This window comes from Falco naumanni, chromosome 5 (genome assembly GCF_017639655.2).
Source record: "Falco naumanni isolate bFalNau1 chromosome 5, bFalNau1.pat, whole genome shotgun sequence".
Classification (NCBI taxonomy): domain Eukaryota; kingdom Metazoa; phylum Chordata; class Aves; order Falconiformes; family Falconidae; genus Falco; species Falco naumanni.
In genome coordinates, this window is record NC_054058.1 from 90,552,510 (window position 1) to 90,568,081 (window position 15,572).

At 35.6% G+C, this 15,572-nt stretch overlaps 1 protein-coding gene across 3 annotated transcripts in view; it reads right to left on the reverse strand.

Moving 5' to 3' along the window:
- Positions 1-15,572, reverse strand: part of TBC1D22A (TBC1 domain family member 22A) — a 178,618-nt gene that overhangs the window by 53,094 nt on the left and 109,952 nt on the right. The window contains exon 13 of one of the 3 annotated variants that reach the window (XM_040594077.1): positions 13,754-13,892. The exons of the other annotated variants lie outside the window; for them this stretch is intronic. Coding sequence (XP_040450011.1) covers positions 13,845-13,892 — 48 coding nt within the window. The 3' untranslated portion in view covers positions 13,754-13,844. Of the gene's footprint in view, positions 1-13,753; positions 13,893-15,572 lie in introns of those variants that run through there. 3 annotated transcript variants of the gene reach the window in all.

Genomic DNA, 15,572 nt, shown 5'->3' on the forward strand with positions numbered 1-15,572 from the left:
GACGCATGCTTGATGAGCTAAAGACCTCTCAAGGTTGTTAACGCACTGGTTTAACACAAGTTTAACGAAATTCAGGGCATCAGTTTCAGAATTAAGCATGGTATTAAGCCTGTAGCTTTAGTACAGGTATGCATACTTGCACATGTGCTCATCTTCATACTTGCAAAGAACTCTTTAGAAATATGAAGAGTTCTCTGGATCAGGATTTATTTTTAATCCTAAAACCAATGAAGCAGAATAAGGGGGAAATGGAAAAAAAAATTAAAACTACTGCACTGGTGAGTAAAACTTTCAATGAAGATTTAACTCCACAAAGTCTACTTTTATAGCAGAATTTTTGGAAGTGACACTAGAAAAAAGAATAGCAAGGAGTTGATTAATCTGAAAAAACCTAAGATGATAAAATACATAAGGCAGCTTAAATCGTACAAATATAAATTCAAACACATCTAAAAGAAAAGAGATATCCATTACATTTTAATACTGAAGTAACTGTTAAATTCCTCACTAAAAAATTCCTTTGCAGGGTCTAAAATTTACTACAGTAAAAGCACCAGTAACATTACTCTGACTTTGCATAATTTTCTGTTAATGCCTTAGACTAAGCAGTATGATGGAAAACCTAGTAACGCATTATTCAGTTATTACAGAACAGAACAAAACAGAAAAAAATTTCTACATTATTTTAAATTACTCAAAAAGATAACAGAGTTTCCTTAATTTCCCTTCATTTCACAATCAGTTCTTTAAGGGATCAAAGCATGTTAACACAACTATTTTATTTAGAAGTATTAAATAGAAGACAACTCATTCCTCCTACACTTCGTCCTCCCCATGACCTCTCTGCTTCCCTGCTGAAAGGAATAACATTAGTTTTTGCTAATGCTTTTAAGCAATATGTCTTGTCCATAGTGTAAATCTAACATGTTTAAAATTAAATATTTATTTCCAAATACATGTCCCTCCTAGCATGTAAACCCACATAGGACTGATATTGATGTTTTGTGAAGGATAAAATGTCTTTGATATCTACCTTGCAAGAATGTGGAACTAAAAATATAAACAATGAGCAACTGGATTACCAGAAACATTGGAGGCCAAATCTGATGTTTGTCTGAGACCAGGAGAAGGAAGCAGTGAAGACGGAAGCAGATGAACAAAAAGCAGTCCTTGTCTCTGTAAGCAATACTAACACCTGAAAAAAACTACCTTGTACTTTGAGAAAGAGTTTATTCACACAAAAAGGCCTACCTATCATTAACGCATTTAACAACACAGTTTTGAGGAATAGCTGTTTACCTAATTAAAGGCTTTCTTGGCTTAACTGGAAAACAAAGATGTAATTTACCTGTAATACAAATCAGATTTTATGTAAAATATTTGTATCGATCTCTTTCTTAACACTTCAGTTTGCTAATTTATTTGTCAGGAAATCAAGCAACCTGCTGAACCAGACGGAAGGAAGACACCAGCTCTCCTCCTTTAACTGGAGACCAAATGAGGAAGTTAACATTCCCTAGTGGGTGATGTTGCTAAGTGGTCAAATAAAATTTATGAGGAAGGAACAGCAGAAAAAAAATATTTACAAAACCCCCAAAGGATGGCACATTTCAGAATATTGTTTTTAAAAGCAATTCAAGATTTATGTGGAAAATGCAGGTATCAATATCTAACAAATCAACATTTTACATCTTTCTATTTAAATAAGTAAATTAGCAGAAAGCCTTCATTACTAATATTGTAAGTTAGTAAATACTGTTAAGGGAAAAATGCTGCCTAATTCTGCGTGTCCACTTGACATTTCTCGGTATGATTTTAGACCCTAAATGCAACATGAACCATTTGAACCATGATGTTGGCATGAAAACCACAGTGCTTTGCAGAAGAAAGACGTCCTTTATCACATGGAGTTTGTACAATGTTAGAAGTAACTTATTTTTCAACTTTTCTATGGTCTCTAGAGTTACCCTTCTGCTCTTTAGGACAACCTATGGCTATATGGTACATCTGAGAAAGTTTACAAGTGTCCAGTTAGTTTGGGAGAACTTAGGTAAACGTATTTTATTATGTGGAAAGTGGCCAAAAGTTGCCACATAGCTTCAGTGCCCCAGCATGGCTACTCTAAAAGAATCTCTAGCTTGAGTATCTTATCTTTGACAGGTGTTAGGTAGCTTCTTCCCATCCTCCAGCATCCTGGCACAGAGATTTCTCAAGCCAGATGTTGGAATCAGTTTCAATACCTAACAATGGATTTTTCTGTCACAAAGTTGCTCAGTCACTTCTTGAATTGCTATAGAATTCAGGACGCAAAGAGCCTTGTGGTAAAGTGTTCCACAATTAAACTGCATGCTCTGTAGAGAAGTATCCTCTTGGGTTTGAACCCGACACCTGTTCTTAAATGTAATTAAACTTTTCCCTATGCCATGCATATTTTGAACACCTGTACTATGTTCCCCCCTCAGTATTTTTTTCCCCAGGCTAAGGAGTCATCAGAAGAAGCAAGTCTTCATTTTCCCTCATTCTTGACCTCGTCCAACCTCAACCCCGTTCCACAGGAACACCATGGATTTACATAAAGGCAAAATTAGGCTTTCACTCTCCATGCTAACGTTTTCACACAAGTATTATTACCTCAAGTTCTTGTTCCTAAGTGGCAACACACAGCTCAAGTTAAATGAATACGTACATAAAAATAATTTCCTTTTTCTCCCCATATCTTTCTTACATGAATGGGATTGTCAAGTGCCATTTCATTGTTGTATACGCTGTCTCAGATTGCCCTTCTGCTTTTCTTGGTTCGTGAGTTCACTTCCATGCTTACTCTGAATGAGCTGTTACCAGCTGCAGGCTTTTTATCCTGTTAGTCAACCTTGTTTTCCCAATCACTTGTGAAGATACTAAATAATGACACGTTCAAAACTAAATATGTAACATCCATGTAACATGAATACAGATAGCACAGATGTATGCAGTTTTCTGTTCATCAATTTTAAAACTGTATTTTAATCTGAAACCAGGAAAAAAAAACCCAAACAGTTCACCAAAGATACTTTAACTGCACATTATCCTGAAATGTGTTCAGTGTTTTGGTTTTTTTTTTTTAAAGCCTAATCTTCTCCCCAACACCAATATTTCCGTGCAACTTTTCTCCAATTTCATGTTTAATAATGAATCACTATAACTGCTACTGTTTCCTCTATGCTCACTGGCTCTGAAGCCATGTAAGTCAACAGAAAGTAATGACAAATGGAGTTAAAGTAACTACGTATATCTGAAGTATACTAGGATAAAATGACACTTAAGACACCCTTTTTCTTTTATATCCTCCCCCCCCCCCGAAATCATCAGTCCCACTAAGAATTCTTTTTTAATTTTTAATAGATTTACCAGTTAGAAATAAAGCTAATTACAGTTGACTCAATCTTAATGCCAAACAAATCTAACAAAAGATGATACCGGACTTGAGTATTTTCAAAGAAACAGGGTAAAAAAAGACGTTTTCAAATACACAAGAAATAGTTCTGTGTAGTTAAACTTTAAACAGAATTATCTCAAACAACGCTAAAGATGCTGTTATTTTCTAGTTACTTCTAGATATTAACAAAGTTTTCTGGAATTCTTAGCAAACTCCCCTCTAAAAAAAAAATATCTCATTTTAGTCAGTAGAAAAAAAAACCCAACCTCACAGTAAAATTAGAAATGAACCTCTTATAATGAGCCTCTGTATTTAAATATAACATAACCTGCTGGCTGAGAGACCATCACACAGGAATATAAAGTGGACTTTATACGAAACACTGCTAATCACCTATCCTCAGAAAGAAAAGTATCTTTGGTTGAAATGCTGTATTAAAAAGTCTGGAAAATACATATCCGTTTTTAAAAAGTTCTTTTTAAAGTATCAACTGTAAGTTTATCAACTATAATTTAATCACTGTTGATGAGCAACTAGCATTATATGGGTTTCCCTGTTCATTTCTCAAAGTTACAAATCAGTTTGCCAGTTAAACCTTTCTGAGTATTCTCATGTCTAAATCCTTTTCCCTTTGACTGCAAATGATGCTTACTTTCTGCTATGGAAAAGGCATAAAACACAAGTTCAAATGCTTAATGGGTTTATGAAGAAGAATGTTGTAAGAAGGATTGCTTTGACAGTTTGATTAGACTAACACAATCAATCAGTTTCAACAACATACACAACCCTTAAAAAAGTAGGTACTGCAATTTCCTTAGTGGATGCTACTGCGTTTAAATTGAAAATCACCAACATCACATCTCTCCAATGCAAATTTCCACGAAAAATGAACTGAAGCACACTGAATTAGGATGATGGCAATTATAAACATACTCCTGTAGTTCTGTCTTCTATTAGAAATATCCAGAAAATTCAAAAGATGAAACAACTGACCAAACATGTCTGGAAGTTGTTAACAGGTCTTATTCAAAGAATTGTAGAAAAGGAAATAATTCTATCATAATTTTGCCTTCTTGAATTTGTTGTTCTGGGAGTCATAATGTTGTATAAACATTGCTTTATTCCTCCCTCCACTGAGTTTTACTGAATTTTATATTTTAGATGATGATTCACAAGCTATTCATGAATAGAATTCATCTGTGAAGTGGTACAGCTATAGCACAAGTGTAACCATCCTCTCATAAGCAATCTCACCTTGCGGTAGGGAAAGATAAGAATACGAGGTTAGTAGCAGAATGGACTTCTATGGTACTTAAGTAGGAATAAGGATAGGTCCTTATTTTCAACTCTGGAGCTTGTGAAGGACAGGTCCTCCTCATTTTCAAGTCTATTATGACAAAACTTGAAAATTTTCTATACAAACACTATTTTCCATATTAATGATAATAAACAATGACTAGGTTCTGATTTATGGTTGCACAAATACATGATTAATTTTATCTTGTAAAATGATACCCCATGAGTCTATCATGATACAGGAACGACAGCAAAATTAGGTGTATTTGAACTTTTGTTAACCAAGCACAAATAATCTGAAATTACTATAAAAAAACGTGTGCAACTTTTAATCTTTTCAGCAGGTGTTGAAGATGTACTGAATAACGTTAGATACAGACTAAGAGCTATCTGATAGACTGATAAACTCTATATAATAACAAAATGCATGACTGGACTTGAGATAGTGCCTATTTAATCCAGGTCTACATGAGATGGACCAAACAGGGTTATCTGAAAGCTCCTGTCTGCATTTACATCTGCAATAGAGATCATGAGAAAATCTGAGCAGTTTGGGCTGAGGCTTCTACAGCTACAGTGAATGCAGTTGGATTTGCATTTGTCTTCACACTCAATTTAGTTTTGGATTTTACTTCAGACTAGACCTAGCCTTGAGCCCTCAAACACTATGTTCCCACCATTCATGTGGTTCGAAGTTGTCCAAGTCACTGCCTTGAAACATGTATGTCCCAAGTTAGGGGATATTATGTGTTGGAACCTCTTTGGTGTGTAGCTGAAAAAAAAGTTGCCATTAAATTTCCTGAGAAAGGAATTAAGACCAAAACTATTCCATGAACCAAACCGATAGAAGGCAAGTGAGGAGAAAGGGGGAATTTGCTCCAGAACTGCACTATTGCAAACCAAAACGCAGACCTGCATCTGCTGCATGTATATGCAGACTTGCATCTAAATCTTCCTTCTCAAGAGAAGAATTCGGAAAAAAGTGCCTAATAAAGAATCCAAGCAACCTAGAGGGTGTCAGCATATCAAAACGGGAATTGATGAATTCATGAGCTGCATATGCTAATTTATACAAGCAAGATCACCTCACATGATTGCAGGGATACTGCCCATGAGCACATGCAAGTACAAAGCTGCAGAACTAGCAGCATGCGTATTAACACAAGATTGGAAGGTCTCATTTCCATGGCTGTAAAAAATGTTTTTTAACATTTAAAACTTAAAAGCTTAATGGTTCTAGAATGAGAAAACATCTTTAATTTCAAGGGGAAGGAAAAAAGAAAAAAAAATTAAAAATGAAGGCTGCAATTAGAGGACTTGGAAACAAGAAAGAAAGGTGGGTGAATTGTCAGTACTGATTAAGACAGTGGAGAAATAAAAGATAGCCAGGGTGAAATTCAAGCACTGTGAACTCCTGCAGCTGGAATAAAAAGAAATCTCAGTAATCAACCAAATACAAGTGTACTTTACTACTCTACTAAAGATGGCTGACGTATCCTTAGTATAATAATAGTCAACCGTTCAAAACAATAGTGCTGAAATTCAGCATATAGCACCTTGTAAACGTTGCAGAAAAGGGTATTGTTCAACTTCATGAATTACTAGTTTTGGAGTGCTCAACCAGAGGCAGCTAAAAAAATAATTTACAAAAATAAATATTTTCTTAACTCATTTCAAAAGCTACCTTCAAACAAAGCTCCCCCCAAAGGCATTTTTGGCAGCCTCTGTCAGCACACATGAATGACAAACTTTTGCCATTGGCAACACACAATTCAGCTTCTATCCGACTGCATGAACTCGGTATTTCTCAAACATCCCAGTCAATATGAATTGAGAAAGCTGTATAATGAACACAATTCTTTCTTACAATAAACTTTTTTAAATAAAAGTGGAAAAATACAAGTCCAGCATTTAATGCAAGTACTACCAGTTTGAATTGGAATTTATCTTCTTTCAATCACACCACAGTCGTGGCTTCAAAAACTGCAACAGCATATGTGGAGTCACCATCTCAGAAAGATATGTTTCCCACAACAGCTATTTTCATCTTATTTGTAAATTCTTTCATTGTTTACAAAGTCCCGACAGTATCACAGCACAGTAATGATGCTCAGGTTGTCATTCAGACATTATACTTAGTCTTGAGTGAGTGCTTTAGAGACATTTGGTTTGATTTTTAGCTTCACTGAAAGATATTACTACCTACGGAAAATTATTGAAGACAATTGAGTTACCTGAAATGAATCTTACTGACTCCCATGTACAAATTTAACTGTTTTATTAAACACACAGTGAAAACAGATTAGGGCGTAGCCAAAAATGTTGTATATACTAACAAATATACTTTCATAGACATATCTTTTCAAATAGGTGAATAGACTAGACAATTTTTTTTTTTTTACAAAAGATACAGTAGTACCGAATTAATTCATTAACTTAAAGTGTGCTGGTTTTACTAGCAATAACTGATTTGTATACTTGTTTAGAATAACCAGTATAACAACCTAATATTTCAAAACTTGTACTTTCTAGTGTACGTTCTATACTCTGAACAGAGATCTGAATAATCAGGACAACTTACTTTCTGAAGCAGTGCTAAACTGAAGATTCTTATGCTGAAATTTTTTATTGTTTTGAAATGAATCTTGACAGCTAAAGGCAGCAGAGATTTAGTGGAATAATGCTTGCTAATGACAGCCCAGAGGACGGAAGAAATCAGATTTAATTTGAAAACCACTGTTGATAACTGATGCCATGTTAGGCATCACTTTAGAGCCTCTTCATATTCACCTACATACTGCAACATTTGATTTCAGTTTCACACTAAAAAAATATTAATTCCAATTAAGCACAGAACAGCCAAGATTTAGCACAGCTTTACACACACTTTGAAATAGTTGGAATCTTCTGATCAGTAATTCCTCAACTACTGCTGGGGAAAAAAAAAGTAAATTGGGTACCCACAAGAATACTTACAGAGAAAAATGGCAAGAAAATGAAGGAACTGAATGATGGAAGATCTGAGTAATGACAGCAGCAGCAAATTACATATTCTATCTGATTTAAAGAGATCCATATTAGACAAAAAATTCAAAATGAGAATAAGAGTTGGGGTTTTCGAAATTTTGTGAGGGGAAAGTAGAGTACAGATAGTCTGGAAAATGTGAAAGAAAAATACGTTGAACAAAAAATCCTATGCAGGATCTACTACAAAAAGTTACAAAATAAGAGAACAGAGAGCCTTCGGGAGGAAAAAGAATAATTCTTGGTATCAGTAATTGTCATCAGCTATCTAGGGAGAACTCTCATACAGACACTCCGAAATGCACATCTTAACTAAGGGAGTCAGATCAGAAAAAAAAAAGAAAGTAGATATGCAAATGATCAGCAAAAGCTGACAGTGAAGTTGTAGGAAATTCTCAGATCACCCATGAATAGGATGGAGAAGGAAAAGTAAAAAAGGACCAAGAACCCCTGTGAGACTGGAAGAAAGGGCAGAATAGCTCTCAAAATAGACAGTCAAGGGCAACGCAAGTGGCAGAGCAAAGCACAAGACTGTCATATATCAGGAAAACAAGAAAGACCAGAATATTAAGGAAGAAGTGATCATTAGCAGGAGCTAAAGCACTGGAGAGACAAAAGAAGATAAGGTTCTTAATATTTCATGTAATTCTAATGATGTTGTGCATTCCAGAAACAAACAGTAATTATACTGATTTCATAATCCCCCTAACAAGTATCTATGCTACTATAAAGAAGCTATTTTTACTGGATTTTACTGGATTTTTTGAATACTTGTTTGTCCTTTCTTTCCCCTAATAAGGTTGCGTTTCAATTTAGATACTACATCTTAGACAGTGGAAAAGAGTTAAAATTATTCTGAAAGCTTAATACATTTCCTGTGCTGGCTGCTTAAAAGCTTTGTCACTAAAATTGTCTGCTTGGAAGCAAATCAGGTCAATCTACACATGTCAACCTACTAATCTTCAGTGTAGTAGAATGTTCTGCAGTACAAAGATGAATTTTATCATGAATATGTACAAATTATTTAACATAAAGTAGTGAGGCTACCCTGTTTTGTAAAGTGGTATCAACTGTACCTTTCTGTACATTTCTGAATTTCAAGTCTATTTTATGGTGATTTATTTTGTTTCTTACCTAGATGGAGTTCTGCTATTCAGAAATGTATTATGCACAATAATACAAACCATATATTCAGTATTATTTCCAATGTTGTTCATTTAGAGAAGGAACAAAATGCTTGCATTTTTATTCAACTGTTCATCTTACATTTATTATGAACACTTCTGATGAAGTGTTTTTTCTGATTGTAAATTTTTACTGTTCAAAGTTGGAAACATCATGGATTCTCATATTAAGGTAATATATATCAACCCTGTGTTAGCTATGGATGTTTCAATAAATTTAAAACAAGGAACCAGAGGACTGTACATGTTACCATTATTTTACATTTGTTCTGGTTTTAACTACAACAATAAGTCATTAGAAACAAAAGGGAAAAAAATCAAATGATAGTCATGGTTTAGTTGTTAGCGTTCACTTCTGTAGGCACCAATAACCTGCATAACTAACAACAGGAGCTTGAGAAAAGAGAACCAAGTAGATTCTAGTTTTAAAATACTAAACTTGAACTTGTAGCTTAATCTCACATAAGACACATAAGTGAAGTTCAGCAAGGAAGGGCTCTGTGGGAAGGAACAGCTCTACCCTGCATTGCAGGGGTGTCCTGCAAAGTTCCTGTTGTGCTCCTGCTCCTTTCCTCAGCGATTCTGAATTACACACTGACTCTGCATCCCTGCTCATAGCCTACACAGGAAAGTCCCTGCAAAGAAACACAAGCAGAATACCATATCCACTAACTCAAATTTAAAGAACATTATGAGAAATGGGCTATGAGAAAAAAAACCCTGAATCAGTATGCTCAAATAAGTTTCAGATAAGAATGCTTCCCTTGCTTCTTTCTTTTTTTTTTTTTTTTTTTTGTTTAAAATAGTACCTAACGGCAGAAAAGGTGAAACGTGTTAAGTAAAACTTACACTGAATCAATTTTAAATGAACACCCTGGAAAGACAGTAGTAATTATTTTACTACATTACATAAAAGGATGCTTACAATGGGTTTGAAAACTTTTTTCAAGTGTTTAAGGTCTAATAGTAACAAAAAAATTTTAAAGTAATGAAGGAAGCTTACTCTCCTTTCGCTAAGTAAAATCCACGTGGTTGTGCAAGCCACACAGCTGACAGCAGCACTCCAGTTTGGATCTGTGCTTCTCCATGCATCACAAAGGTACTTTTTATCAACAGCGGAACAGTTTGTCATGAACAAATGCCCTGAAGACAAGCTTACAGTTATCTATTACTATAACCATCATCTGGCTAACAGAATTTTCATTGTGTATAGCTAAAATTAACGTCTCCAACTTTCACATACTAGTTTTATATTACCGTGTTAGCAGTTATAAAATGAAATTTAGTAACTGAAAATAAACAGTATGTTACACAGACACTGGCACAACTTAATTGAGGTAAACCAGGAATAACTGAACTAAGATAGGCTACAACATATAACAATACTGTATGTAGAAAATCACCTACATTGCAGAAGCACTGAGGTTACTTATTTTAAGCACCTGGCTTATGTGAATCTGTGTGACTCAGACTATGAAAATAACAGAATTAAGTTCCAACAGTGTCGCATCCAGTAGTGATACTTTGGGATGTGATCACTCAGAGGACTTAAGTTAGGTCTAAGTAAACTGAGAGAATACCTATTAAGTCAACAGAAAGTGTGGAGTACAATTTTCAGACAAGAGCCATACACTCAGCACCAACTGAAACAATAGTCAAAGGAGATTAAAATCTGATATATTTAACTAATATAGCCTACTTTACCGAATATCTAGGATAATAAGCACATTAGTAAAGCAAAAGCGCACAAGGCTTTTCGAACAAGATTTTAGTATTTCTTAAGCCAAGTAAATTTCTTCCTTTATCCATGCTGTTTTATTAAAAAAAAACACCCAAGCATAAAATCAGTTAATCTAGAAACTGTTGGCCTACTCACATAAGTAGCACTAACAAAGGAGTTTCAACATTGAGAGGACATTAACTTTTCTTTTAGAGAAACAGGAAAATGTAATTGTAAATAGAACCAAGTGATGTGTTTAAAGTCACCTACAATAATTTATTTGCTATGTAATGGGAAGTCATTTAATACCACATTGAACGCAATAAAACGTCTTGCATTTGAGTGATGCTTGATAATACTTCACCTCTACACCCGCATCCCCGCTCTGACCACTACTTGTGCATATAGCACGAGACAGATGGGCTAAATGGTTTCCCTCACATCTCCACAAGAAGAGGAGACATGGCTATGCAAAATCCCCTCCGCGCATGCAGACTTCCTATAGAGGGAAAAAACAATATTCCATGTACAAAGACAGCTTTATAAAAAACTTCACAACATGGAATTCCACAGCTGCTTTAGGACAACGGAAGCATAGGCTCACTGCCTTGCGTGTACTTATGCAATTTCATTTATGCAAACATAAAGTGTTATGTAGTCATGTAAAATCATTGGACTCATTCAGGTGAATGTAACTTTTCTCTGTTGGGTAAGCTTTATCTCAAAGCAACAGTGAAATGACAGTGAAGATGGACAGCTCAGCATGCCACGGAAACCTCTGACAGCTCACTCATCAGAAAGACATTCACCTTTGCCATTCTAGATATTCACCTCATTGTGAGGCAGGAAAGCATGAGACCAGCATAAGGGAAGTTGTAATAATGGACAATGGCATATGTGGAAGCAAAGGCAGAAATATGTTAGTGATTGCTTCATACGCGTATCTCAAGTAGAAAACATGGACACATATCTTCAAATCACTTGCAAGACAACTCCTTTTTTGAAAAGCATGTGATAAATTCTCAGTTCCTGACTTCCTAATCTGCATAAGCAAAACATATGTGAAGCACCTACTCAATATGTACTTGTTTTAATTATGTCTAATGTAAGTCACAGAATCATTTAAGTTGGAAAGGACTTCCCGAGATCATCCAGTCTAATCACTCTGTTAAACAGGGTCATCTAGACTGGGTTGTCCAGGACCATGTCCAGCTGGCTTCTGAACACCTACAAGGATGGAAACCCCATAAATTAGGCAACCTATGCCAGTGTTTGATGACCTTCACAGGACAAAAATGTTTTCTTGTGTTCAAACAGAATTCCACATGTGTCAGTTTGTGCCCATAACCCCGTGTCTTATCGCTGGGCACTGCTGAGAACTTTTGCAAATACAAACATAATTCAGAGACAAAGGGAATACAGGAGGGCCTGAGATCCTAGTTTTTAAACTACCTTTGAAATTACGGAAAGGTGCTATGAAAGTCATTTGTGTACAGAATCTAAAAGATGCAGAAAATTAAAGAGCACATGGATGTGAGGAAGGCAATTTTTCTTTCTCTCTTCTTCTATAGCAATGTTATTCTCTTTCAGACTTTGGTCTTTAAGAACGGTATTCATTTTAATAAAGCCTTCCTCTAAAAACACTGACTACTTCAAAATAGCCAAGAAGAAAAACAAACTGTTTTCTAGACTGTATCTAACATTCTATTATCATCCTATAGTCGTGCATCAAGACCTTAATCAATAAAGCACTTAAGATTACATGCTTAATTAGCTGAATTCATGAGTTATTCTATTGAAGTCAATGAGATCACTCACAGTAAGTTAAGCATAAGAACTTGATTTCATCCTCTTGGCGTTCAGAATCAGCTTCCATTTAGCCACAGAAAAATTGCCATCTATTTCAATAGTACTGGAAGCTGTCTAAAGAACTTGAACCTAGAAAAACCTACAGGTTTCCCTATGCATATCACTGAGCTTTGATTTTGTATGCTTTTTGCATGTCTAAATACCTTCTGTATAAAATAGCATGGCTACACAGCTTTGGCCTTGTCTTATTTGCCACACTGAGTCCTCCCTGATGTCAGTGAAAGCTACCAAAGAAAAATGGACAAAAACTGGCAATATGCAAACATATTTGCAATCCACACTTACTTACATTAACATTTCACATGATAAAAAAGTCCTTTTGAATATTATGAAGGGAATGCTAACTCATTTTTTTTCAGAAATTCAAGAGTGCTTCCATTCTGAGATTAAGATTTCTTAATTTAAGTGTCTACAAAAGCACCTTGTGTACTTAAGATACACAGGTAATGATGATGATGTAATGAGTATGTTCAATGAAGCCTAAAAAAGGGATTCAACTGACCAGCTACACTAAGCCTCAACTAACTTCTCTGGGATGCTCCGAGTTTACTTACTAGGTCTCCATCAGCTATCAGGGAAGCTTAGATACCTCGATGCAGCAATAGACACGCACAAACTTACAGAAAGGCACCTGAATTTTTGTGTTTATACCTCATACGAACCCCCGCCTCTGCTGTTCCCAGTAAGCCCACAGGCAGGAAGGCCAGAGACTAGGAACTAGGAATCAGAGTTCCAAATCCAACAGACTTTTAAACCCAGAAATTCCCATGTATGGGGAAGTAACATATAAATTTGAAGGCATGCATTTGTGCCAAATGAGAACGTAAACTTTCCTGGGTGTCATATTTAAGCATCTCTTGCATAAGCTACCGTCAGTTTTATGATTAATTGCTAGTGTAAGCGCATATTTCTTGGAGTTCAGGTAAATACCACTACACAGGCATTCACTCCCAAGAAGTAACCTGACACACATCCCTTATGGTCCCCAGCCTGCTCTGCCGTACCACAGAATTTGAGCAGAGATACCAAAACTGCCAAGATTGAGTCTTCCCACAAGGCCAAGAGAGAAGGTGAAAATAAAGACCAGGCTAAGCAGATGAGATGGCTAAGATCCTAATTAGGAAAGGTATAATTAGGAGAGCTATAGGTATAAAGCTTATTTTATTTGATGGAGGAACTGAGTTTGGTTTTTTTTTATAAAAATCCTTGTTGTGGCAAATCATACATGACAGGATATGGGGGAAGGCGAGGACATGTAACCGTTGATCACAGTGTGGGATCTGAATGTGCATACTGCTCTGTGAAGAATATGGTCCGGCTCAGAATCAGTACCCACTCAGTCTGCTTTCACTGGGAATTTGGAACTCTGTCGCTCAAGAAGAAACTGCAAAATACATCGGAACAGCCAACTAGACCTGGGTGATCAACAAAAGAGTACCAATCATACATATACGTCACTGTAAGTCTACAAATAGCATTTGGCTTACTTCTTTTCTAGGAGAAAACCTGAGAGCTTATATAAATGTGAATGAGTGTATTTTAAGGTCACATAGAAAAGTTGAATTATTGTTTAAGAAACTTGGTTTTTCACCATTGCGCACATAATGCTTACGCACATTAATGACTGCACATATCATATACACGGTCCAGTTCTTTTTTTTGCCTAGCATTCTTACTGTCTTTTCTTTGACTTTTATTTCAGATTGTGGTTAGCACAAGATAAACAACAAGAGGTCACTGACTTCAGTGCTATGCCACAGAAATATAATTGCCTGCCACAATAAAGTACTAATGAGCACAACTCTTGTCAATGGGAGATTGCCGTGGCAACAAAGTTATCCCAGAAGATACCCATGTGGTAGAAGGTGATGACAGTCAGTTGCCTGACAAAGACTTAAAAAGTATAAAATCTTTTCAACTGCTCAAGTTGAAGGAAACTACATATCAGGAGTCTACTGACATAGGGGGAAATACTGACTTGCTGAACACAAAAGGAGCTAGAAACTTCCAAAGAAATGCAGAGTCAGAATAAGGATGTTTTGTTTAAACAGGAACATGTTTAGAATCCCAATTTTGCACATAAAGTCCTTCTCTCATATGTTCACATCTTCTTATGGTATCCAAAACCTAAATCTGATTCAAATCATACTTTTAGATTTACTTTTAAAGAAAACAACATGAAAAGGTGATAGTGAATGTGGGTAAGATCAAGGCTGGGTTCAGTAGACAGCAAGACAGTGAATTCCAGCTCTCAAGTAAGAAACAAAATAAATAAATAAATAATAATCTCCAGGAGAAAACAAGAGGCTGCAGAAATAAAGGGAGAGGCATGACGTGAGTACAGGCTCCAGAGGCCACTGATACTCTTTAATCCAGGAGCTGGTTTCCTTGATGGTATATGGCAGGTGGACAAGAACAGTCATTACCAAGTCACACAGTATTTTTATATTTATTTCCAAAGAAAATTAAACTCTCACATTCACATTTGATATCTGGGCAGGAAAGGTTATACCCCACTACGTCCGTGTCCCCTACTCCAGAAATATTTAACCCACTGGACAGTTTGAATCAAATTGGCAAATGCCTAGAAATCTTAAAATCATGATCTTACCCATATGTTAGTAAATGCATATTAAATATTCAAATGTCCAAACACTTTTAACAAGGTCACTAAGCAAGACTCTAAATTAAGTTGTCAAACAAGAAAGTGTTCATGAATTAAAAGGACAAAAATAACATAATAGGATCTGTGTTACTAAGTTGTCTTGAAAAAGACTAGTTTGATAGTGATGCAAAATTATTCAGGATAGCTTTTATTGGTAAAAAAATAAAGTTGGCTGCCAAAAGTTGCAGAAAGTTATTGTGTCACTGAATAACAAAATGGCAAATGAAATTCAGTCTAGATAACCACACAGGGAAACACACTGATGTTGTCCTCAACATTAACCAGAGACCAACAAGCTGGACTAACTATGAAGTTACCTGAAAGCACTCATATTCAACAGGAGAAAAGGCATGAAAAATAAATATAAAAATAAAGAAACAAACAGAAAACAATTTCATC